The 27495-nt window shown below is 39.7% G+C and overlaps 2 protein-coding genes across 6 annotated transcripts in view; one reads left to right on the forward strand and one right to left on the reverse strand.

Moving 5' to 3' along the window:
* OXR1 (oxidation resistance 1) overlaps positions 1-13837 on the forward strand; it is a 232697-nt gene extending 218860 nt beyond the window's left edge. For all 5 annotated transcript variants that reach the window (XM_063131041.1, XM_063131042.1, XM_063131044.1 and 2 more), the window contains 5 exons: positions 5399-5524; positions 8128-8280; positions 9478-9573; positions 9941-10014; positions 11917-13837. In XM_063131041.1, coding sequence (XP_062987111.1) covers positions 5399-5524; positions 8128-8280; positions 9478-9573; positions 9941-10014; positions 11917-12052 — 585 coding nt within the window. In that variant the 3' untranslated portion in view covers positions 12053-13837. The remainder of the gene's footprint in view (positions 1-5398; positions 5525-8127; positions 8281-9477; positions 9574-9940; positions 10015-11916) is intronic.
* Positions 13838-19021: 5184 nt separating this feature from the next.
* Positions 19022-27042, reverse strand: ABRA (actin binding Rho activating protein). Its single transcript, XM_063131047.1, has 2 exons — positions 26254-27042; positions 19022-19800 (listed from the first exon to the last, which is right to left on the reverse strand). The coding sequence occupies exons 1-2, from the start codon at positions 26982-26984 to the stop codon at positions 19338-19340; spliced, it is 1194 nt and encodes a 397-aa protein (XP_062987117.1). The 5' UTR covers positions 26985-27042; the 3' UTR covers positions 19022-19337.
* Positions 27043-27495: the final 453 nt, after the last annotated feature.

Below are 27495 nucleotides of genomic sequence, written 5' to 3' on the forward strand. Positions count from 1 at the left end.
TATTGTGAGCCTCCTTAGTTAAAGAGGTAGCAGATGGAAAAACAATCTAGTACTTATAATTTAAGTGAAGCTGCCTAAAACGTTGCAGCATCCTGAGCAGGTCTACAATTTTGAGCTGCCACTGTGTGATTTCAGACATAGCACTTGCTGGCCACCTCTCTGAGTGGCCCTTTTCATTTCACGGTAGTACAGGGAGAAATGCTAAATGACTGGTGCCATCAGAAGGAGCAAATGGATGCAGCAAAGAGTTAAAGAAGAAAACACAGGGGAGAGAGAGGGAGGGGAACATTGCTGAATGAGATCTAAATTATGAGTGTATCACTATAATGTGACTTAAACAGCTGCCTTCAGCCCTATGATGGCCTATATGAGATATTTTTTTACAAGTATGTCTGTAAGAATTATGCGATCACCTGTGCTTTTGGTTAATGATTACCTCCACTCTAAGGCTTCAATCCTGTACTCATTTACTTGGGAATAAGCCCCACTGAACTTAATAGGACTTATTTCTGAGTAGATATGCATAGTGTTAGGCTGTCTGTATAGTAAAGAATCTCTCCCACATGTTCATTCTTCTCCTTGACTTGAGAAAGCTCACTTGGAGAGTTTGATTGCCCTGTTTTCAAAAGGTGGTTATGTTGTTTCAGAATATTGTAATTCCAGTAAAGTATATATAATAGACTTCACAGTTCTACAAAATGTATGTAGTTGCTAGTTATTAGGGAAAAATATGTAGTCAAGGGTTTGTTTTTAAACAGCAGGAAGGGGAAGGCCTCTACATATAATAATAATTCTATACCAGCTATTGGGTGGTATAGAAATGCAATAAATAAATCAAATAACAACAATGACTTGGGTTATACTGCAAAAAAAGTTGATGTTTCTAGCTTCTCTTAATTAGATCCAGTTTCTGAGTGCTGAATAGTATAATCTGAGATACATGAATTAGAACAGCGTTCCCCAACCTTGGGCCCTCTAGATGTTATGGACTACAACCCCCGTCATTTGGGAGTTGTAGTCCCAAAACATCTGGAGGGCACCAGGTTAGGAAAGGCTGAATTAGAATATAGGATAACGTTCAACAGCTGTAAATGGGAGTGGGTTCTGAGCAGAGAAGCAATATGAGTAAAGGGGTTCTCAAGCCCTCTTCCCCCTAGTTGCTTTTCGCCTATAATCCCCCCTCCCATTAATTCCATACTCTTAGCTAGGATTCAGTACTGGAACTTAGCTAGTCTGGGAGAGGAGGAATAGCTGCTGGAGGTGTGACAAGAAAAAGAGGTCAGTTAAACATCTCCATCTTGCAAACCATTTCTCTGCTTGAAATATCACCCACCCACCCACCCGCTATTTTACATTTTATAGCTATTTGGCAGAGGTCCATGTTCTCATTCTTAAGTCTGCCATGTATCATTGGGCCCTAAGAAAATACACTTGTGGGTACAGACAACCTAACCTGCCTATAAGATGACACTTGAAAAACAGAAAATAACAACTTCTAAAAATAATTCTATGCAATAAGATTAGGGGGGAAGCCTTTTGAGTAAATACAGATGTACCTTATTATCATTATACTTATAAAAGCTTATTTTAATATTTCTAAGTAGTTTACATATAAAATACTGTATATAACAATATAAAATGATATAAAAATAATAAAGCACAACATATATCAAGAAACCATGAACAGTCAAACAGAGCAGTGTCATAGTCCGTTACAAGCCAGAGAAACAAATACGTTTTTAGAAGGCATTTCTGCCTCTTGAATTGCACGGAGGAGAGTGTTCCAGAGGGTGGGTGCCACAACTGGAATGGCCTGCTTTCATGATATTACACGGCAATATTCTTTTAGTCATGGAATGACAAGCCCTCCTCTCAAGATCTCAAAGATTGACTGGGTTTATTTAGGGAAAGGTGGCCTGCTAAGTATTATAGTCTTGAGTTATTTAGGGCTTCGTATGTCAACAACAAAACTTGGAACATGGCTCAATAACTAATAGTCAGCTAGTGCTGTCCTTAAATAAAGCTATAATGTGTAAACAGCTGGGTGCCCCAATGAGCACCTTAGGTGCTGCATTCAGCAATAGCTGCAGCTTCTGAACCAGAAGGGCAGCCCTACATAGAGTGCATTGCAGTAATCTAATCATGAGGTTACCAGCACATGAAATACAGTCACTAGACTGTCCTTATCCAAGAAAGGGAGTAGTTGTCACACCATCTGAACTTAGTTATGGGCACTTCAGGCCATTTAGGTCACCTGTGCCTTCAGAGACAAGGATGGATCCAAGAGCGTCCCCACCTCACCAAAAAAACAAAAACCAAAACCAAAACCTACATATGTGTTCCTTCAGAGGGAGTGCAATCCTGTCCAGAACAAGCAAAGAAAATTCCTGGTCAGGGGAACCACCCATCCATAAGGTCTCTGTCTTATTAATATGCAGTTTCAGTGTATTAATTCTCATCAGTCCCATGACTGGTTCAGAACATGTATGGCCTCTCCTGATTCAGATGTTATAGAGAAGTAGAGCTGGGTTTTGTCAGCATACTGATGACACCTTGCTCCAAATCTCCTAATCACCACATCCAAGTATATAGATGGTAAACAGTGTTGGAGACAAAATACTGCCCTGTGGCAGCTCACAGTTAAATGCCAGAGAGGCGAGGCACACTCAGTCTTGTTCAGTGGAACTGACCCCATAAGTAAGAGGTCACCATTAAACGGTGCCCCTAACTCACTGAGATAGTTCATGAATATACTATGGTAAATGGTATCACAAGCCACTGAGGGACTGAAAAGAATGGTGGCACTCCCCCCGTCATCTATCAGTGTGACCAATTCTATCCTGAAACCGTACCTGAACCCAGACTGGAATGGGTAGAGATAATCAGTTTGATCTAAGAATGCCTGCAGCTGAAACCCCACTAATCTGTCTTGAGCACATTGCCCAATAAGGCACCTGTATGAATATTTTGGTCCAGGGTGGGTCTACCACCACCACCTCCAAAGGCAGTAGGGCCAACTCCATCACTCAGTGATGCAATCACCACTCCCTTAGCCCATCTGGTCAGCCACTCCCACCTATAGGTGCCATGATGGGCAAGGATCAAGAGTTCACACTGATGCATGCATCTTGTCCACATTCTTAGGCTTCAAAAGCTGAAACTTATTCCACAGAATATGACAAGGCAATGCACTGGATTTGGAAGATGGCTGTAGTATTAATCTTGTCATGAGGGTGGTCAAACGTGTGTAATATTGCATAATTATACCTACTGCTTGCAGCAGACATGGTATCAATAGCGCTATACAAGTCTGCATGAAGGTGGGCAATTTTGCCCTCGGAAGTGTTTTACAAACTTGTCACAACAAGCCTCCAATGGCTTCAGTACTGGATTCACTGGGGTTGATGAAAGCAATTCCTGAATCACTTGGGAAAGCTCAGCTAGATGGCTACTGAAGGACGCAATCTAGGTGGCAAAGTAAGCCTTCACTGTCAGTGCGTGAAATTATGCATTATTATACACGTTTGGTTACCCTTGGGGCATGATATACACTCTAGCCATCTTCCAACCTGTTTTATTGCCAGAGTTCCCTGGTGAACCAGAGATCCATCCAAACTCCACAGTGCTGAAGAGGACTCTTGGAAGAGGTTGTGTGAATGGCCACAGCTTGCCCCACGATTCCACAGCACGACAAGGGCCTTGACTGAATAGTTAACTCTGGCTATGGGAAAATTCCCCAGAGCATTTAGGAATCCATCAGATTCCTTAAATCTCCAGGGTGAGACACCTTTAAGGGGTCCCCACCTCTACAGGGAGAGACTGGCATCGTGAGACCAAATACCACCAGAAAGTGGTGTTATTTTAACAATGGGGTGATACCCCTCCCCCAATAACCAGATCACCCCCATGCCACATAGGAAAGGTCAAATTGAGACTATGCCCTGCCCCATGTGTTGGATCCGTGATAAACTGAGACAGCCCTGACAAACTGGTTGTCATGGACTCCATAAAGTCCTGAACTGGTCCTACTAAGGCAGCCTCAGTGTAGATGTTGAAAATTTCCCAGAACCAAAGTCCTCAGTTTTTCCAAAACCACATCCGATACTGCCTCAGTCAGTGAGGTCAGTACACCAATAGCATCCCTGGTCTGTCTCTTTGGCCCAATGCAAAGTACAGTCCCTATAGTGCAAAGGCATTTCCTGGTGAGTAAGATGGAACTTTTATCCATCACAGCAATTCCCCCCTCCCACACACACATACACACAGGCCCTCATGCCTGACCTGGTGCTACACCAGGCAGGCAGAGCTGTTTCAGATTGTCCAACTAGGTCTCAGTAATGCATGCCAGGTCAGCTTCCTTGTCCGAGTAAATACCATGGATGAGTGAGGTGCAGTAATGGAGATGGCTCATACATAAACTGAGCAGTGGTAGGTGCCTATCACATTTTGTTCAGATGTACAACTTTTTCTTCAGAAATCAAGCACAAGTTAAACCAATTCTGTTTGTTTGCAGCAGAGGTTGCTGATGCTATTTCATTATCCTAAAATAACAAATGTAATTTTGTGCTTAAAAAAAAAAATGCCAGAAAGCCAAATTGAACATGGGGATTGGGAAAACACATTTGTCTTTATCAGCACTTGAGTCACTGATGAGTACATCTTATCGTTTGCGTTGCAAAGGTGAGAAGAAGCTGGCCTTGCTCCCTTTTGGAAGTGCACTGCTAGTCCTGTTTGGGGATAAGTTTCTATGTAACCTTTATGTGGAAAGCCAAATTAACCACCACTGCTAGTATTACTACAAGATATATTTTAATACTTTAATATATCTTTCTAGAAAATTATTTCTAGGTCCTATTTTTTCTACTTTTAACCTAAACTTAAAGGGGGGAGTTCTGCGCATTTAAACCTGGTTCTTTCGATCCTGCAAAGCTGAAGAATGGGGAGGACCAATTTAAATAGCAAAACAGGCTCATGGAGTTACCTCCGCATGGTACCCACATTGGACAAATGTAGGCTTGCATGGACCTCCATGGGACATAGCCATGCTTAAAACACAAGAATCTGCCAGTATTGTGTCTTAATTTGGCCCTGTGACATGCAAGTTAGAAATGTTCGGCAAGTTGCCATACAAAACCATTCATTTCAATGTTACAGGAGTGATGTAATGAGAAAAGGAGCCAAAAGATGTTATATGCATCATGTACTATGTACTGCAGAATGTACATCTAACTTACAATAGGAAAGAGTGCCGTTGTAAAGGTCTTGATCAGTTGTATAATCCTTAAGGTTTGGATTGCGTAGGTTCCATAAGCATAGGTAGGTTTGACAAATATTTTCAGTTTTGCTGGTATGTTGCACAGCATTTTGAATGCTAAGTTAATTTTCTCCCTCTTTGCAGATTACCACAAGGGAAGACACGCAGTCCAAGCAGGCAACAACCATCAAGACTGAACTGGAGCCTGAGGCTTTTCGGCCAAATCTTAGTGAACCCAGTGAATTGCTACAACTGGAACAAATTGAAAAGGTATGAAATAGTAAAGGTATGACATTCCTTATAATGCTATAAGTTTCGCGTTGTATTAAAGAGTGTTCGAGAAAACTGAACTGTAACAGTAAATATTATCCACCTTTTCCTAAAGATTTAGTATAAGCAAGTGAGCAAAAAGCAACCAAGCATAAGAAAAGATTTATTTCTTCCCATGATAATTTAATGTGAAATAGTTCACACCTGGCTTCAAAATGCTTCTGGTATGGTTCAAAAGAAGATAATTCCAGGTACCACATTCTTATTTGTGCTGCTTGTAACTATATTCATTCTTACATGGGTGAATCATAAAGGTGTAAAGTTTCTACCCCACAAACAAATTGCAGAATGATCTTAACTTGCTTGCTTTCTGTTGTGCGAATTTAGGGGGTTGTTTATTGCTGGGTTTCCCCCTCTTTGCAGATCGCCACAATTAGTTTCCCAGTCTTTGCTCAGAGTTACCAACCAGAGATACTGCCATGATAGTGTGGCCATCTAAATACAAAGGGTTAGAACCCGACTTAGTCCTGCTTAGAGTACACAAATGGAAACTAATAAGACTTAAATTAATCATAACTAACTGGTACCAGTAACTTTAATGGGTAGACTACTGGCATTACTAATTCCGGATCCAACCCAAATTTAGGATGATTATTTTGAATTGCCTCATGCTCCCAGTCCTTGACGTCTAAATTTGAGGTGTGTGCACAATATTTTAATTCATGCATACTCTGGGTTGCCCTTCTGAGATCCCAGCATTACATCATAAAGGTACCTAGAAGTGAAGGTACCTGCCTTCATATTTCAGTCCCCTGTTGTGAATTTCTTATTTACATTAACTCAGGAAGTTGGGCTATGCTGCTGTCATTGCTAACTGTTAAAGTATAAAGCAAAAATGTCTGTCATTCAAATATTCTTGTTCAGAATAGTAACCAAATGCAATATTGCTAGGCAAAAACACAACATATATTCAAAATTTATGTTAAGGATGAAGAAAAGAACATTGTCGAGGAAATCCTGTTGCTTTTCTGAACTAATTCTATTTCATAAAGCTGGATCAGTTCTAGTGATGGGCAAAACATGTAAATTAGGGAGTTCAATTAATCTGGGCTCCACAGAGTTGTGGGAATGGAATTCCCCATGGGTACTATTATCCCCAGATGCTGCCATGCATAACATCCAGTGATGTTGGATACTATGGGAAATAAGTTCCATCGTTTTACAGCATATCTGGGTGGTGCTGTAAATGCCCTCTTGTTGGCACTTGCCCCAAGCCATTGCTGATGCTCTGTCATAAGAAAAAAGAGAAAAGGGAAGGTTCACTGTGAGATATAGCAGTAGATTTCTGATTTGGGTTCTCAGATTATTTTATAAAACATCTGGAGGACATTTGGCAAATCCAATTTGGGTTCTCAGATTATTTTATAAAACATCTGGAGGACATTTGGCAAATCCAGTTTGGGCTCTCAGATTATTTTATAAAACATCTGGAGGACATTTGGCAAAATAATCTTGGTCCTGAAATTATTTCTGGTGTGGACTGTCCATAGTACTGTACTACAGTCCTGAACAGATTTGGAGAGCAATCCTATGGAAGCATCCCAGGGACCATGGGATGGCTCAGATTCGGAGAGTGGTCTGACCTCAGAAGGGGGTTTGTTGGAAATCCACACACACACCCTCCCCTGCTCCCTTGCAGCTGGTGCAGAGAGAACTGTGCCGGCTGCCTCTCCAAGGTCAGAAAATCAACTTCAGAGAGAGGGGAAAGGAAGCATTTCGCTGGGTCGGGAGAGGAGGAGACCAGAGAGGCCAGGATATGATTTATCCTGAGCCTCATACAGGCTCTTTCCCTCCCCTTCTGAAGCACCCTCATTAGACAAGCTGAAAAGCCCGTCTAGCAAGAAAAGTAGAGGGCAGGGAGGCAAAGATTACTTCCACCACTCTTCCTGCCTTGTTGGCTTCAGTCCAGCAGAGCAGAGCGTTAGAACCTCAGAAGCCTCCTTACCTGGAAGTAAATTCTAGTGATTTCAGTGGAACTTAAACTGAGGAAAGATCCTTAAAAACTTAATCCCTTTTTTCTTTTTATATTTAATAGTAGAAGCTTGGGGCGGGGCAGTTATAAGGCTAAGGGCAGTCTCCAATAAGGTGCTTATTCTGTTGCACAAGTGAGACCCCCACCACTTGATCAATAGAGACTTAATACTTCCTAGTGGAAGCCCTAAAATGAGTGGAAGCACTCATTTCTGGATCTAGATAGTTCAGAGAACCTCCCTTATGCGAGCTGCATTGACCTGCCCATTCCAGAAACCATTGTTGTCACTCATTTCCAGTTCCCCTGGAAGCGCTAAATCTCCAACAAGCGGTGGGTGCTGCTTGTGGAAGAGAATCAGCAGGGGAAATCAGCTGGGACATAAGCACCTTGTTGGATACTGGCCTTAGTCTTTAAGTAATGGATTACACACAAGTTCAGAAGAAAGAAGAGAGGACTGATATATTTCTATGTGTGTGTTTGAACAGTCTCTTCTGAAAGCTTTAAAAACTCCTGTAAGTTTAACCTATTTATTCAGTATTCATGCATTAATTTGCATCTCTTGTTCTATTAGTTAACAAAACACCTTCCACCTCGAACTATTGGCTATCCATGGACCCTTGTCTACAGTACTGCAAAGCATGGCATGAGTTTAAAGACCCTGTATAGAACCATGATGGGGCTGGACACTCCAGTACTAATGGTTATCAAAGACAGTGATGGGCAGGTATGTAAATAAGAACCACCACTCTTTTCCCCACATCAAAGAAACCCCAAAGAAACTCAGCCCCTCTTCGAGCATGGCTACATGTTGCTTTTGCCACAGAGAAGGACAATTAGCCAGTAGAGCAAATTGTTTCTCTGCTTGTTTTCAGTGGAGCGACGCTGGAGAAAGGCAGCTAGAGGCTCCTCCCTACATGTGTGGTGTTCTGTGATCCTTTCTAATCTCATATGTCTGTCTTTGCGGGAAGAATCAACAGTCAGAGCCTGGCTTGCATATGGCTGCTCTTGACATGAATATAACATGTATCCAGGCCATCAGTATTGGGCTCTTTGTGCTTATTGTAACACAAGACTGCTATAGCACCTTAAAGGACTGACAAATTTATTGTTGTAGTGGAAGTGGGATCTTGGCTGTGAAAGTATTGAAGTGTGAACTTTCATAGGCAAGATCCTACTTCTTCAGATGAATTCACCATAACAAATGTGTTTCGGCTTTAAAGTGCCAAACCACATAGAGCCAACACTGAAAGCCCAGATATATTTTACATCCATATGATCATTTTTAATATGATACAGAATGCTTAGTTTGTTGCAGCAAAAAAGCTAACACTAGTAGTGGCAGGGCAAATTGACTTAAATCAAGGCAATTTTAAATAATTGTTTTGGTTCAAGTTTCCCATTGATGCTGCTTCATATATTTTTGAAACAATCGTGCAAATCTAACTGCTAAAATGTGTTAATTTCAACCAAATCATGTATGTATTATTTACATCGTTTTATACGCACAATGATATTGCATCTCTTGTTATTGTAAACGTTTTGCTTATCTTTTAGACCATCAATGGGAAAATCTTGGTATAAGTATATGATACTTTTACTGCAGAAATTTGGTTATTCAGAAATCTATTTCCTTCAAAGAGATCATGTTCTAACTAAAAAAGAATCTAAACTACACATTAACAATATGTTTTTGCAGGAAGATTTTGCATCTGTTAAATGTGTCCCAAATCAAGGGGACTATTTATTCAAAATTGAAAAGAAAACAGTTTGAGGCATAGGTACTAGAGAAAAATACTTTGTTGACTTGCTAAAAAAATGGAACTGGTCAGGTTGCATTAGACGTCTAGCTTTTCAATAAAGATATAAAGACTTTGGTGGAAACGTCATAATCACCAGAACATTTTTTTATTCTTTTCTCTAGATCTTTGGTGCATTAGCTTCTGAACCCTTTAAAGTCAGTGATGGCTTTTATGGCACTGGAGAAACCTTTCTTTTCACTTTCTCTCCAGATTTTGAGGTAAGGGCTTAAAGCTTGATTGATGCAAGATGGCATCCCCGTTTCTTGTGAAATGTCATCCTATTAAATTGGTGTTGATTCATTAAATCCCATCTAAGATAATAAGTTAGGCTAACTTTTTGTCAGTGACGTCTGTCTTCATTCTATAAACGGGGAGTTGGGGAGCATGGAAAGAATTGAAAGAAGGCATTGCTGGCTGGCTGGAACACTGAATAGGAGCACTCCATGCTGCAAAGTTTTGTTGATGTTCTACTTGTAAAATACGATCCCTAGTTCTGTCTCAAGCAGAAACCAATGATGGGTTTGTTTGTTTTTTGTCAGTAACGTAATCTCTCTCTCTCTGTGTTTTTGTTTATACACACACAAGATCTTCAAGTGGACTGGAGACAATATGTTCTTTCTTAAAGGAGACATGGATGCCCTAGCATTTGGTGGTGGAGGGTAAGTAATAAATTTGTTTCTTTGTCACTAAGAATTGGTTTTGTTTTGTTTGTGCTGTTTCAGATATCTGGTATTAACTGCATACCAGCAAAAGTGGTGTGAAGTTAATGGTATAACTATAATATCTGACGAAATTATACATTTCTTACAAAAATACAGGTTTTATAGCCTTTGAGGAATAGTATTTATTTATTATCCTTTACATTTTATCTTCACAACCCTGTGAGTTAATCCTGTTTTGCTTCTTCCCTGTACTTCAAAACATCTTAGGCACCCATAGCCTTTGCTTCATGACAGCCTCTAATTAATTTTAGCAATGTTTGCAAATACATTTTGAGGGGAATAAATCTAAAAGTCTGTATCCCTTTTGCTTCATTATCAGTGCTGACATTTTTAAAACATAAAATCAAATTTCAAGCTACCACCAATACAATATTATTATTATTATTATTATTTATATAGCACCATCAATGTCTCTACTCTCCCTCCATTCCATCATATACATTTTGAATTAACGGAAGTATTACTTTAGTATAAACAAAATTTCCCAAGAGTGGAGGACATGGGCATACTAAAAGGGAGAGGTAAAAAAGTGAGAAATGTAGAGAGGCAGAAAGAATTCCTATAAGAATTAATACTTATCAAAGAAATCATGTATGTGCACATGTTTAAAGATATGAACTGTAAGCAAGCCTGTCATTCTGAACTATTCACTCTCCCTTAAATTTAACTCATCCTTCCATGGGATTTGCTTATCCCCAGGATTCCAGGCCACGGGTCCACACAGGTAACCATTTACCAGGTGGTAACTTACCACAGTCTGTGGTACTGCCTCACTAAGTGGTGAGAGAGCACGTTTCTGTAATATGACCAAAACTGTAAGGAAAGCAGGGGAGGAGTTTCTCCTCAGCACTTGGCAAAACAATATAGATAACCAGCTTAACAAGTGGTTACAAAAACATACTATTGTATCTTTAACACTTAGTGAATGATAATCTGTATTCACCCTGTCTGGGCTGTATCACCCTGTATTCTCCATTTACCTTTCCCCATCCCTTTTGATTGTCCCCATAAAATAGGCTCAGAGTTCTTAAGTTCACATACACTATCCAGGATTTCTAGCCTCCCACACTATTACTATGGAGCAAAATGAGAGCCCTGAGAAGGGACTGAGATTCAGGTGACCTGGCTTCTATTCCCCACTCAGCTATGAAGCTCAGTGAGTGACTTTGGGCCAGGCACTGACTCTCAGTCTAACCTACCTCATAGGGTTATTGTGAGGATAAAGTGGCAAGGACAAGGATCTGCCTTGGGCTCCTTGGAGGAAAGGCATGAGATACATGTAACAAACAAACAAGTGATTTGAAGTTACTTTGAACATAGACTATTAAACCCAATAATTGCAAATTTACAAACCGAGTTTACTTTTAAAAGTTTTAAAATACAATGATAATTTTATGAGCATACTAAGTTATACTTAAAATAACCAGGTTGGAAGGCTGCTCTAACCTTTCCCTCAACATTTTCATTGCTGACTAAACATCAGGAAGGCTGAGCTCTTGCGTTTTACTTGGATCCAAAACTTACGGGGGGAGCATGTTGCATTTCTATTCTGTGCAATGTGTCCAGCATCCTGCTAGTTGTAGGCAGCTAGTCAAAGTATCAATACCTCCTGCTTTTTCTCCATTTGCCCTTTAGTTAAACAGAAGCAAAATTATTCATCACAAGGAAAGAATTTCTAAGAAATGATATTGATTTTAAATACTGCTACAGCTGAGTGCAAAGTTGAGAAGGAAACAGAATATAGTTATTTTTCTTCCATTCCAATTATATATGCTGTTATGAATGCAAAGAGGATAGCTTCCTAACCTATAGCAAACTAATTCTTTGTACGTATTACAGAGGTGAATTTGCACTGTGGCTTGATGGTGATCTCTACCATGGAAGAAGTCATTCTTGTAAAACATTTGGAAATCACACTCTTTCTAAGAAAGAAGACTTCATTATACAAGACATTGAAATTTGGGGCTTTGAATAAATATAAACTGCTACTACAAAATGTTGTCCCAAACCTGACACTGATCAGTACAGCTCAAAAAGCCCTCGAAGCAATATAATGCAGCATACTTGTTTTGCAATTGCCTTTGAAAATTCTCTGCATGGCCATCTGAATAACTTTTACATAGGACTGTAGATTGGGGTGGGAGGTGCCTCTAGGTTTTCTTTCATTTTTTGGAAGTTGTAGCATTCTCAAATCATAATTGAATATTTGCGTTATTGGGGAGGCAGGTCTCAATTGTCATGTGGCTCACACACCACTTCCTTCTTGAATCCACCACTCCAACAATCGCTCATAGGTTTTTTGGGCGGGGTGGGGGATACATCATTGAGTCAACATTTAAATTACACAAACCCTAATGGAACATTTACCTAAATAACAAAGGAATGGAGATTCAGAACATTAGTCTGTGCTGTTTCTACCAATCAAATGGTGCCACTTACTAGACAAAAAGTATTCACTTGTATTCAGCGGTGCTGTTTCTTTGTTCACATGTAGAGAATTCTTACCTTGTATTTTACAGTCAAAACATAGCTGCCCTGTTGATTGTATTGAAGTATTTTGCACATGCTGTTAAATGATCTGCAGGCTTGGGACAAATGTTGGGCAAAGATTGAGCTACATGGTCAAGATATATAATATAGCAATGGGCAATTGGATGTGAGTGAGCATAATGCAGTGGGTAATTCATAGCTAGAGCAGGGCATTATATGTACTATGAAACAGATGCATTTTTCCAAACAGCGTATAAAGTGTCAGATATATATATACTGTTTTATAGTTCTTCTGTTGTAGCCTTGTAGCACATCATCTCCAGGAATTGCTCCTATCCAAAAGAGAAAAAATATAGGTGTGGTGTTTTCTCTTCTTTTGAGTGGATCTATGTTGTAAACTGCAGTTAGCACCAGCTCTGATGCAATGGGGTAATGTACTCTAGATAGACATCGTAACTCAGTAGATGTGTAATATGCAAACTTACTGTTCTGTGACCTCAAGACAAAACAAAAAATCAAAAAATGACAGGCTATAATATAGTAAAATCAGTAGCTCTTGTCCACTTTTGTAGGAAAACTGAAAAGCCATTGTGGCAATAATAATTCAACAACAGTTTGTTTCAAAGCTTATATTCTATGTTTATGCAAAACAAAAAATTGAAAAATGCTGTTAAGTGTGACAGTGAATGACTTTGTGCTGAAATCTCAGCTATTCCAGATGAATATTGTATATATTAACTTGTAAATTAATGTTTAAAAGTAGTTTTTGTTATTTTAGAGGGGAAAAGTGTTGATTGACGGGTTGCTTCTAGCACTTTAAATTATTCTAGAAATGGAATAAAAAGCCAAATGGTTTGGCTTTAATAATTAGCTATAGTTGTATAGTATGTCACTAATATCAAGTTGTTTCAGAAGTTCAAACACTTATCAGAAGAATGCTTACTGCTGTGGTAACGGAAAAGGAGATGTTATATCTCTATATAATACGCTCATGCTTAATATGGCTAAAAATACAGGGCATCGTTTTCTGTCTCAATGTATAGCTCTTTATTCCTATTAGAACTTAGTATAGTATATGTAGATTCAATGTTTACAAACAAAAGAAACTGTAAATAAATTAAAATGGCTTTTTCTCCCCTTTGGTTTTCCACAGCAGTATTATTGTCTTTGTGAGTTTAAGACTAACTATAAACAATCCTGTAATGGATTTTAAGTACTATAAAGTAATAGTGATATATAGCAAATAAATCTATATACATGTAAAATTAAACTTGACTTGAGTTTTCTTTATACACACAAATATTTCCACATTGAAGGATATTATTCTCTCCATTACCAATAGTTAAGTTAAAATAACTTAAAAGAGCTGTGGCACCTTAAATACCCAGAAATTTATCCTGGTATAAGCTTTTGTGGACACTGTTCACTTCATCAGATGCATGGTTAGCCTCAAATTGGCATATTTACATACATATGCTGAGGGGGAGAAGGGAGGGGAGAGATGTAAACTGAATTGTCAGAGGGAATTGTAATGCAGAAAGTACAGACAGTGATAATTAACCTAACAGTTGCTATTCACAAAGTTTACTGGGTTATAAGACAGACATCATTGCAGTGGTGACCTGATTAACATATGTAGAGTGATTAAAAAATCTTTGTCCTTATTTAGACCACCAGAAATAGAGTTGAATCACTTTGACGAATTGTACTTCAGCAATTTTGCATTATTATCTGCCTTTGAAATGCCTTTGTCCAAGAATGGCCATCTTAAGGTAATTGACAGAGTGCCCTGGGAAGTTAAAACCCCACTGGTTTCTGAACATTGCCATTCTTTATATCATATTTGTGTCTATTTATCCTTCTGCACAGAGACTGGACTGTTTGTCCTATGTAGAATGCAGGGCATTGCTGGCAAATGGTGGCATATTAGACAGATTCAACAGTTCTGACATTCAGACATTTTTCTTAAATCTCTTTACAGAGGCTTGACCTGAAGTGTGACCCAGCCAGCTATGATTCATAGCACATTGTAGAGAGTGTGGTTTTATTGCTAATGAATTGTATTGTGTTTACTGTTATATTTATGGTTGTTTTTTATGCTATTGTATTTTACATTCACCACTTTGATAGTTTTGTGGAAAGTGGCATATACATTTGAATAATATATATCACATTGGAAGATGAGCAGATGTATGAATACCTGATGTCGTGGATGACATTATGTAATAGTGTTGTCAGAGTAGATATGAAGACAGAATTGGCATTTGAGTCTGGCACAGGGTCTGGTTCTTGTGTCTATAATTTTTGCAGAAATGTTCAGTTTGTGAATGCTAACACTTATATAGCCAAAATGGCACCATTTACACATTAGAGGGAACTGAGGGAACCCCAAGTTTTTCAGAACATTTTTTTTTAAAGGGGGAAAAAAAACATAAGTGAGGGAATCCCAAAAACAGACCAATGTAAAAATACAATAGATGTGTACAAAGGGGTGGAGGTGGGGAGAGAACATTTGATTCTCCTAAACATTTTTCTTCTGTTCCCCTCATCTGTCTAATGTTGGATGCTTTCATTTGTATTTTACATTAAGTCTATATAGCTCAACATATGAAGATCTTGTCTCTTACTTATATAGCAAGATCTGTTCTGTATCATTGATCCTAATGTGCGGCTTGTTAGGAAAACTGCTTATATATGACTGATTAGTGTTGAAAAGTCAGAGCAAATTTTGTTCTACAATTCTGCTATAATACTTCAGATTCACATAGTTGGCAGGCACTTAGGGCTGTTGTAGGTTCTGGGTGGTTTGTTACCCATGTCAACAAGCCACCCTAGGTTTTCATGACAAAGTAAGCCATGCTGCCAAGGATAATTATGCAAATCCCCCCACCATATGACCGGCATATGCCGCATAGTTAACAAGCCATGCTAGCTTCTGAACTGCATGGTGGTTGTGTGAGCCAGGCCAATGAGTTGGATGTCTTTAAGCCTTGTTTCTGAGCTCTTCTGTTAGCAGTTGGAGATGGTCTTTGGAACCTAGCAATGGAATCAGTTGAGGCTGTGTCAAAATGCCTTGATATAGAATTTACTGCAAACACTTAGATGGAGCTGGTACCTAGGTCAGTTCATAAACTGTGTGTTTAAACACAGTTGGGTTGGTAGAGTTACTTTCTGTCATTAACAATGTGCACTGATGGTACTATATAAATAAATAAATTATAAACAAATACGCAAGTTGGGTTTTCTTGCTGACTGAGATGGTGTCATTTGAAAGTTTAGATGAGCAAGTATGAATTTATATATCATTAGAAACTATGCTGAAACACAGAGGTGATAGACTTGTAAAGGTGTAAGTAACCCTACTTCTTAATACCACCCAACCTGCTTGACCCATTTACCAGTTTTTCTTCATCTTATCTAAACAAGAACAGCAGGAGCTCTTGCAGCTTCCTAAAACAAACTTGTTAATCTGTGTTGAATACTGGAGGGCCTTAAGAAGTAGAATGTTACATCGGGAACGATGAAGTTGGAGGACTGAGAGAATGCATGTGAGCTAAAGACAGACTCATCTTCCTCTATCATCTCATGACTGCTCAGAAGCAGTGAAACTAAACCCCCCCCCTCATATTCAGTTCAATGAGTTACAAGTCATATGAAACTATCACATCCTCAACCTTGTATCCCTTACCTTAAAAGCAGTCTGCTGAACTTTGTCTCGGAGTGCCTCAAAGAATAAGATGCACCTGATGTTCCTTTATTTAACTTTATGGGCCTGTTCAGACAACACACTAAGCCATGGTTAGGCCGCTAACCCTTTTTCCAGAAAATGCGTAGTGAGCGCATTTAAACTGTGTCTATGTAGCCACTATGGTTAAGAATGATTCACAGGACATGCTAAGTCATGGTTCACATCACACACTAAACCATAACGTTTAGCTCAAAATGCTTAACCACTGTGTCATCTGAACCAGTCTATAAGAGTCATCACAATTATTGGGTTATATTCTCGAATATCTAAGGTATATCCATTATATGGATGGAAAACTTCAACACTGAAGAAGAAAAGTTCCCACACCTTGGGATTCTTAAAAGCATTTCAAAACCTCAAGTTGTGCAGTGAAAGCAAAAACAAATTATGCAGCATATAGACCCTAAAACAGCTGCTACTTTTTTAAAGTGTTCTGGTCTCTTGGCTTCTTCTTTGCATTTAAGATTGTCCTAGCCAGCTTTCTTCTAGTTCTTCAGCATGGTTTGCGACACATCAGAATAGTTGGGCACAATTAAAAGCATTATAAATCAAACTGCAGCCATTGGGACGAATGTATATACTTGCCTGAATTACCTGTGTCCCACGTTTCTCTCTACAAAAAACAAACCTAAAACAAATTACTTCCCAGCTGTATGCTGTGTGTTAGCAGCCCACTCCATGGGTCAATCAAACCTGACAGAAAAAAGCTTCCTCATTTATGTAGTAGGTTATTAAACATACTTAATAAGTAGTTTGCAATTTCAGTTAACAATGCAATGCTACAGGTAATGTTACTGCCCCCAAACAACTTGGGTTTTTATAGGGGTGTGTGTGTGTGTATTCTGAACATTATAACAACTAAATGAAGATAATACAGCACACATTGCTTTTTGCTTTTTCTTCCTTTCCCCTCCCCCCTAAAATTGTATTAACCAAGTCTTTTGTAATAGCCTAATAAAGCTGCAGTTGGTTGGGGACTGTTCTTTTTTTCTGTTATTTTTAAAATAAAATATTTTTTTAAAAGTTGGGCAAAAGATTGCTTGTTCTTGCAGTATGTTTGTATTTCAAAAAGAAGACCAAAAAAGCTTCTCAGTAATGCAAGTGGACAAAGAGGACTTGGTGACGGGTAAAGTTCCTGTATTTGACAGGAAGGAGCAGTAGCCACACATTAATTTTGGGTAACTGGGCCATGCAATCTGTAGACATTCAAGACTCAAATCTAGAGAACTATTAGTACTCACGCACTTCTTAAATTAATGATCCTCAGAAGAAGAACTGAAGAGGAAAAAATAGCATTCTGAAGAGCAAAAACGTTTACAGGAAAAAAGCACACACAGAGAGCTGAAGTAGTATTTTAGAAGCCAATCCTGCATTTTCAGAATCCAATAAACCTAAGCACAATTAACTTTTTTGTCCAAGCAGAGTAGGAACTCTTTTTTTATTACCCTTCTTTTGAACGCTTACTTCAAAACACATAATTTTGCTGATGGGGTTAATACTTAAGTCACTGAAATCTTATTCCAGGTCTATAAATGTGAGAAAATGTATTCCTTATATACAGAATAATTTGACTTGCTCATGATAAATTTGACTTTGCAGTAGCATCCCAAACATTTGTACCAGTTTATGGGTTGCTTTCAACTATTGTGTAGGTGGACGTCTTCTTATACAGCAGATCCTCCCCCAGGTGTGGTCTCCTGCGCGTGTTCCAAATCTTCTCTGGAGGGTCCCTCAACAAATAAGGAGGGTACAGGAGCTATAGGGGGAAGGACACATCTGTTCTGCCAGTGGTTCCTCCTTGCTGGAACTACACCATTGGATACAACTCTTCTTGCAATGCTGAAAAATATCTTGTGATATAAGAGTAATACCGTTTTTAATTCTGGACTTACGCAGTGTTCAGTGTGCCACACACATTTTTGTATATTTGTGTGGCTCAGTAACTTTCAGGATAGCTTGATCCTTATGACACAAAATAGTCATATCTTTTTCTTCTCTAAGAAGATGTGTGATCTTTCAGTTTGAAAGACAATATCTTACAGGAAAATAAATCATTAGTTTCAGTACCTTTTTGCATTTACACTGCAATATTGTTTATCTATAAGCTATTATATACATTTTCAAGTGATAGCAATCAGAGTCATGAATACATAATTATAAATATCAATATTCTAATTAAATACAAGAAAGTATATATTTTGAAGCACTTGCAGTTTGACATATATTCACAAAATTGAATATGCAATCCTGAAATTATAGTGACTGCTATTAAAATAAACACTTGGAGAATGTGTATTACACAGAATTTATATAAGTAAGGCTTTTGTTTATATGTGTGCATATATTAAATATATAATGCTACTGTATATTTTATTATAAAGTGTAGGATATACTTCCAGTACCCTGAAATGTCAATTTATGCCATATACACCCAGTTCAGGCACAAATTTCCTCTGATTTAATATTAAAACAAGTTAGCAGGACATGAACGTTATTTCCATACTTTAATAGCAAATAGGCCACTGCTATCCCACTAAAACCCCACATGTCTATAGTACCCTATTTCTTTGATTTGAAGACACACTTTCCCCCCCATATAAACATCTCTAAAAATGGGGTGCGTCTTAGAATCGTGGGTGTGTCTTAGGTTTTTTTTTTCTGTTGGTACTGAAATTAGTGTGCATCTTACAATCGATGGCGTCTTACAATCGAAGAAATACGGTATGTATCAAACTGATAAACCCACCTTCGCTGACTCAAGGAATGGATATTAATTTCACTGTATTTTGAATATATGGTAATTTCAGCCCCTGATCTACTACTGGCTGAAGGATTGTATGAGCAGGGATAATAGCATGTATATATTAAGTAATGGGGGGAGGTCTGATTGTCCAGGTCCTAGACTCTAGGAGAACTTTGATGTCTCACTTGGTTTTTCTGATAAACTGCAGTAGATGTTCTGAATCTGTAGTTAACAGAGCGACCAGGAATCAATAAACTTTGGCTTATCCCATGAACCGTGTTAATCCAACAAAGTTATTATCACATGATCATCCCGGCCTTGCCACAACATTTCTCCTTCAAAGTCCAACATGCCATGCTTCCTGGCCCTCATGAGTATTCCAACAACCTTATCCGAAATGCGGACATATCTGTCAAAGAGATCACCAAAAGTGACTTTGATCTGGCCATCGCGGCGGTGCCGAGCCATCGTTCGGATGATAAAGCACATGTCTTTCATCTCCCGATGTATATGATTCTCTGCTCTCTTGGCCCTTTCTGCAGTTTTCGTCCCTTCTTTGGGACGACCGTAGCCTTCGTCCCCTTTGCGCAGGCGTGTGGCCATGGCCATTTCATAATCAAACTCCTCGCTGAAAGGATTGAGTTTTTGCATTGTCACGTGCTCATCAGCCCAGTCTTCCCATCTTCCCCTCAGATTGTGAATGGGGCTATATTTCTTAGGCGCCATGATGTTTCTGTTTGCACTGGAGTAAATGAGAATTACATTGTAATTCAGTGAAGTTGCTCATCTTTTAGTTTAGAATACAGGCCACTAGATGGCATGTTCCCACTAATTCTAAACTCATAGCATTATAATAGCTCTATCAACTGTGATTTTGCTGCCTCTTAACTGAGAACATCAGCTTTTGTTCTGGATTGCACGTTCTTTTTCTTTTAGTCAAGGGGGGGGGAAACAGTCTGTTCTACTTAACGTTACTTGCTATTTTATTAATCACATCTTCATTCCATCCTACGTCTAATGAACTCGGGGTGGCATACAAGGATGGCGGCTTACCCATTTTATTCTCAGGAAAACCCTGTGAGGTAGTTTAGACTGAGGGTGAATGAATGATTATTAATAATAATAATAATAATAATAATAATAATAATAATAATAATATATTTATTTATTTCTTACCTGCCTCTCCCTTTGGATCGAGGCGGGAAAGGAATCAACACATTTTAAAAATTCTTGATTTTACCTTGATCTGGGTAGGCCTGCCGGAAAAGGCTAGTCTTCAAAGCTGCCTTAAAATCACAGAGAGAGTTAATATTACAAATCTCCTCCGGCAGGCCGTTCCATAATCCAGGGGCGACAGAAGAAAAGGTCCTCTGGGAAGCTGATGTCAGCCTAGTCTTGGCTGACTGAAGTAAGTTCTCTCCAGACGACCTGAGTGTGCGGGGTGGACTGTATGGGAGAAGGCGATCCCGCAGGTAACCTGGACCCAAACCATGTAGGGCTTTAAAGGTAATGACCAACACTTTGTACTTTGCCCGGAAACTAATTGGCAGCCAGTGGAGTGATTTTAATGTTGGGGTAATATGCTCACCCCTAGATGTACGACCAACCTGGCTGCCATATTTTCAACTAGTTGAATTTTCCGAACCAGGTACAATGGTAGCCCTATGTACAGCGCAGAGTTGTGAATGAATGACTGGCCAATGTCACCTCGAGAGCTTCGTGGCTGAAGGGGGATTTGAACCCTAACCTATGGCCAAAGGCCACAGAGGTACTTCGTTTATAGAGGAGTATTGAATGGTGTGGTTTTGTTTTGTTTAAGCATTTATAGGATTGTGTTTAAATGCAACTCTGCCCACAGAAGTAAGGCAGAGGTATAGATATGAGGTAAATATTACTGGCACAAGATGTACTCACCAAAACCTGCATGGAAAATAATAAATGTGATGCTACCAACTTACCTGCTTCCCGCAGAGGTGTGTGTGTGTGTGGCTAGGTGGGTTGTTTTGTTTCTTTGTTTCATTTTTTCCTCCCTTTATTGCTGTTCAAAGTCTTCCTATAGAGCTCTAGTGAAAACATCTCCTTTTAATAGCTATGCTCTTATATGCAAACTGAATAACTGAAAGGGTTGTGAGCTAAAATTAATCCATTTGGAGAATGGAAAACCAATGCTAGAGCTGTAGCATATTTAAAAAGCATAAATGTCTATAAAAATAATTTTGGGGGCCTCTTATTCCTGAGGGAGCAAGATAAAGTAACATGGCATTAAAACCCTCTTTAAGTTCTGCTGTTTAGCGTACATGCTAATATTTTATTTATTTATTTATTTATTTATTTATTTCAACCCTGCCTTTTTGGGAAAGGCCTCATAAGCTGGGCTATGGTAGAAACCTACCACAAAAAAAAGGCAAATAGCTTAATAAAAACAGCATCTGATAGAATCACAGACAAAGGGCCAGCAGGATTTTTTTTTATCTCTTCTGGACCGCCACATTAAGGTTAGGCACTTAAAAAAAAATTCAGAGGTTCATATGACTCTGACTAAAGGTTACTTGCATCATAGCTACACTTGCATTTTATTTTTAGTGACTAGTTTGTGTTAGTTTGGACTGGTTCCATGTTGAATTGAATGGCCTGCTTGACAGAAATTGTATATGCGTGGCAAATTTCACCCTCTTTTCTTTTCCTTTATTTTAATCATTGGGGCACAACTCATCAAATGTCAACATTAATTAAGGCATGTAAATTCAAAGTAATAAACCTTGCATTTTTTGGCATTATCCCACCTCTTTTAATTTTCGCTTTCTAGTGAGATTTGCCCTGATTTTTGATGGCCTGATGGTTTACACAGTCCAAATCCACTTTCCTGCTGTGATAGTTTTGCACCCTCCTTGATCATGTGCAAATGACAGCACTGGACACAAAATGGAGTGAATAATTCAAGATTTGATGGGGAGAGGGTAAAGAGGATTCCAAAATGAATAATCATTATTTGATTGCTCTCTCTGTTTCTCCCTGAGCGACATGGGATTTTGGTATCTTAATGATATAGGGCGGGATATAAATGTTTTAAATAAATAAATAAATAAATAAATAAATAAATATCAGATGAATTCCATAAATGTCCAACAGGGATACAGATATACAGATTTGCAGGAGTTGTGAGAGTAATTGGAGAGGTGCGGGGCGAAGCCCTGTATACTGCCCTGAGCTCCTAGGAGCAATGGGATAAAAATGTAATAAATAAAGGGGTAAATAACAATGATCCATCCTTAAAGGAGCGTAGATAGATAGATATTTATTCTCTCAGATAGATGATGATAGATAGATAGATGTATCATTGTTTCATCATTTAAACGTGAATTCTGACAATCGCATTCATATGACTGTCACTTTTTACCTTTGTATCTGGGACTTCTTTGACATTCTCAAAATTTTCTGGGATTATCAATACACAAGTGTGAATGTCAAGGTTAACTAAATTCACTGTAATGTAACCAGTTACCACTGGTAAGTACAAGCTAGCACCAGTGAAAATTTTGTTGTTGTTCCTCGCAAAGTGAATTATTGTTTTAATATTAAATATAATTTGTAATACATTAGTGTATATGTGTAACAAATAGCAATTTTAATCACGGAATGCCAGATTTCCTGCAGTTTATTTCTAATCACATTGGGCTGGATACAGATTTAGAGTAGACCGATTGAAATCAATAGAGCAAGTTAGTCAAGAATAAGTTGTCCCATTGATTTCAATAGGTCTACTCTAGGTATGATTAAGTCCAAATCCAAAATAGTATTTTTATCTGCATGGATTTGCAAAGGGCCTAGCATAGCCTAAGTCGTGGTAGGACAGCCTCTGTCAGTTGATCAGTCCAGTGTTTCTTGGTTGGAGGTGGGAGATATGAGATCTCGGATACTGCAACTCGCAAGGGCTTTAATTCATTCCAGGGGAGGAAATGGTTCTACAGCTGTAGGTGAAGAGATCTCCATCTGTTATGTGAATGGAGAAATATCCCCTTCCAGGAATTCTACAAGCACATTGGCATTTTCACAGGGCTCAGGTCTGGTGGCAGTGAATATTATACATGGAATGATCTGCATATATGTTGCCAATACGATCTCTGGGTAAACTTATTAAAAGGGAGAGGCGGGTAAGAAATAATAATAATAATAATAATAATAATAATAATAATAATAATAATTCTTATTATTACATCTGAAAGTTTCATTTTAAAAATATAGAGAGAACATTGTGGGATTTCTCGGTCTCCCAAGAAATGAATTCAGGACTTCAGGAATTGGCTTTATGGAAATAACCGGCTCTGAAAGAGACAAGCCTTACTTCAATCATGAAAAAAAAAAAATTCAAAATCATATGGTTGCTGCTAATGAGAGCTTATATTGACAGGCATTTAAATAGCTGAGGTGCTTACAGTGTAAATACGGTGAGCTGAAAAAAGGAAATGGAGAAACTACAAAAACTCTGAGCAACTTGAATAATGTACATGCCCTATCCATTCTCGTTATTTTTCCTTATGCCTGTTCAATCGGTAACTGACAAGAAAACGTTGTAGTCAGTATGCCTGTACACAGTGGATGTCAGGTGAAGTGGCTGCACACAACCATATGCACTTTACGGGAGAGTCGTTTGTTGGTGTTGCCAAAAAAAAAAAAAAGATCAGAAATTGTCTCTCCTTCCAATATTTTATTGTACTTGGATAATAGGCATTTCAGGCAGGGGAGGGGAGGATAACTACATGGGAGGAAGAATACGGCTGTGTACAACTTTCTTCTACGGAGGACGTTAATAAGCATTTCCTTCTCTCTGCCCGAATTTCCTATAGCCAGTTGGGATAGCACAAAAGGCCATCCTTATAATTATTATAGATCAGTGCTGTCAAACATTTTGGGAAGAATGAGAAACACACACACCCCTCCAACTTGGGACATCAAAATAGGATGCACAGCCACTAGACATGGAGATGGCCACTAGACTCAATGTGTGACATTCAAGACAGGTGGTTCATGGAAGAAGATGTCTTTGCCCCCTCCTTCCCTTGGCAACTTCCAGAGCTCCCCAAAATGCTATATGGAAGATTGGGGGAGCTTCCTGAATGGAGTGAGCTGTGATGTGGGGGCATGAGGGGAAAAAGGGGAAATCCTGAAAATTGGGTGCCATCACCCTACCGCAAGAGAACGTAAGAAGTGCCATGCTTGATCAGAGCAAGGGTCCATCCAGTCCAGCCCTGTTTGCAGGGTGGCCAACCAGTTGTGGTCCAGGGACCAACAAAGCAGGACATGGTGCAACAACAGCCTCCTACTCATGTTCCCCAGCAACTAGTGCACACAGGCTTACTGCCTCAGATACTGGAAGTAGCACAGAGCCATCAGGGCTAGTAGCCATTGATAGCCTTCTCCTCCAGGAATTTATCCAGCCCCCTTTTAAAGCCATCCAAGTTGGTGGCCATCACTACATCTTGTGGAGGGAGCTCTGCCCATGGTAGGTATTTCTGCCCGATTTTCAGCTATCTCTGCTTTCCTCTCAATCTCCTGCACCACAGCCCACCCCATTCAGGAGGGGCCCCAGAAGCATTTTCATGGGTTGCTGCTGGGGGAAGCAGGGGGTAAGGCTGCCATCTTCCTCCTGCCAGTGCAGTGATGGATGACATCCAACGCGATAAAAAAGAATCACTCTAATTAATGGAAAATTGGTCTATCAGCAGCTATTATACATGACAGCTAATCGGAACCTCCATGTTCTGAGCCAGGGCCACCATGTTCTAAGACAAAAACAATGCTATATGGCTGTTGCCTTCATGCCCTGCCTGTGTACTTCCTGGAGTCCCGTGGCTAGTTAATGGAAACATTTGGGGACTGTAAAATCCGTGCTATAGGTCTCAGCATCAGCTAAACCCAGGTATAGTCTCCCAGCTGGTGCTCTCCAGGTATTTTAGACTCCCATCAGCCCATGCCACTCGCCAATAGTCATGAATTCTAGAAGATGATGGTCAGAAATCTGGTCAGGGTAACCAGGTTGGGGAGGGGAAGGCTGCTCGTGTAGTTTGTCATGCAGTGGAGGCTGGTGGCTCTGATGTCAGTGGGGTAGTGAATCCGCTCAGAGGTTCAGCCAGGATCCTGAAGGAGTTATCCAAGGTGTTCTGCACCTTGGGTAGTTCCTTTAGAGTTCTGACTGAAACATAAGAAGAACCATGCTGGATCTACTCCAGCACTCTGTTCACATAGTGGTCAACCAGCTATCAACCAGGAACCCGCAAGCAAAACATGGTGCAACAGCACCCTCCCACACATGTTTCCCAGCTACTGGTGTATATAGGCTTACTGCCTCTGATACTGAAACCCAGAGTGGATTCACTGACCTTCTGACATCAGAGCCATGAACCTCCACTGTCATCCTGTGACTACATTAGAGAACATCAACTTTTGAGGGGTAACTTCAAAAACAGTGACCAACCTAAAGTTGCTACTCTTCCAGGAGCTACCATATTTATCTCAGGGCACAATTAAATGAAATAGATTATTTATTTAATAGTTTAGTTAACTGTTAAAAAAATGAAATATTAGGTTCTTCAGGGGGGAATCTTTTTGGAAGAACAGCATTTGCCAGTTCTTTATGTTTGTCCTACAGCTGAATCTTGTCCTCTTCCCTTAAGTGTCCTGGGAGAGACATTACATAACAATGCTGAGCCATGTGCTCACTCCATAAAGCCTTTGTGCTGGCTTCATAAAGCACATGTCACATGGAAGCAGCTTCAAATGGCCTCCAAAGGGCAAGTGTATTGTGTGAAACAATGTTTTAGAGCAAGGGTGTAGAACCTCAGGCCCAGGGACTAAATCCGGCCCTCCTAGGGTCCCAATTTAGACTTCATGTCCCCTCTCCTGGCAACATCTGCTTTCCCCAAAACCATAGATGGTTTGGTGGATTCTTGGCTTTTATGCAGTTCTTTCCCCATTCTAAAAGACTGAATTCCCTCCCCTAAGGCTTAGTTACAGGCTATAAGAGCTTTAAGCTAAAAATAGTGGTATTTTCGTGCTGCCCCTTTTGCCTTCAGCTTTGCTCATCACTGACATGCAGCTCCTGAAAGCTTCTCTTTGGCCCTTGGGCCAGAAGAGGGTCTGCACCCTTGTTTTAGAGACCCACCCTGACTTACACTATGAAGAACCAACAATTACTCACAGTGATGATGAGGGCCGTTTTATCCGTATGGCACTCTGCATTTCTTGACTACCATCATCTGCATCCAGTCTTTCTTCTGTGTCTCCCCCATAGCCACTGTCTTCAGTATCCAAGCTGTCACTGCGATAATTCTCTAGTTCTAGTTCCTGGCCTTTATCCTCCTGTTCTATCTGTTTCCATCCCTTAGTCAGCTCCGTTACCAGGTTAGAGCACTTTCTCCTTCTTGTAGGGGACATCTTGGCCCGAAGGAGTTTATCAATGTTGCTGGGGTCTTTGATACTCTTGTCTGCCTCGGTACACCCATTGTCTTTTTCGTATTTGTCGCTGAGGAGACTAATCCCGCTGCCTCTTTCATAGATTTTACTTACAATGGTTTTGGTCACTTCTTTGCTTCTAATGTGAAGTTTCTGGAGGGCTTCGTTAGATTCACTGGGGTTATGTTCTACATTTTCTTTTGGCACCTGATCTTCGGATGGGAATGGTGCACCATCCATCGATTGGTCTTTCTTGGAGGGAGCAGTTTGGTTGGGAAATATCCTCTCTCTCGAGGGAATGCTTGGTAGGTTCTCCTCACTGGGCATCCATCCACTGGGCTCCTGGGCCTGCTTGGTATTGTGTTCAGATGCCCACTGCTGCCAACCTCGTGCCAAGCTGATGACAAGGCTAGCCGTTCGGATCTTTTTGATGGCCCTTTTGGCCGGTGTGGTCTCCTGGTGGTCTTCTGGAGGCATCTTGTTCACTGTGCCTCACCACGTACCTTTGTGTTATTACCACTTAGTTAAGACTGTCCTACAGCAAGTAACAACCAGAGGCAAATGTTGGGGGTTTAAATAGATGGAGGGGGGACTTTATGATGCTGGAAAGTATGTGAAGCATTTCTCACGAAGAAAGACTATCCTTAGTCTGACAAGGTTCTTTTTTTAAAAAAGCCCAGGCTCGCATTTCACCACGGCAGATGGACACCGGATATGGTAAACACCAGTGACGCAGACAGCCCGTTTCTTGGCCTCAGCTGTGATGGAAATTCACAGCGCCTGTTTGTGCCCCCTCTAGAGGTACCTTCATTCAGCATGACAGTAAAACATGCTTTCCATCACTTAAGTAACGGACCTTGGTTAATGGGATACTTTCTGTCTTCTGAAGAGGAACATCTATCAAGGAAAACTCTTGGAATTAGACATGTAATGCTTTTATTTTTAATTAACCCATTTCAAGTTTTGTTTTTAGGATTTTTGTAAACAG

This window comes from Elgaria multicarinata, chromosome 7 (genome assembly GCF_023053635.1).
Source record: "Elgaria multicarinata webbii isolate HBS135686 ecotype San Diego chromosome 7, rElgMul1.1.pri, whole genome shotgun sequence".
Taxonomy (NCBI): Eukaryota; Metazoa; Chordata; class Lepidosauria; order Squamata; family Anguidae; genus Elgaria; species Elgaria multicarinata.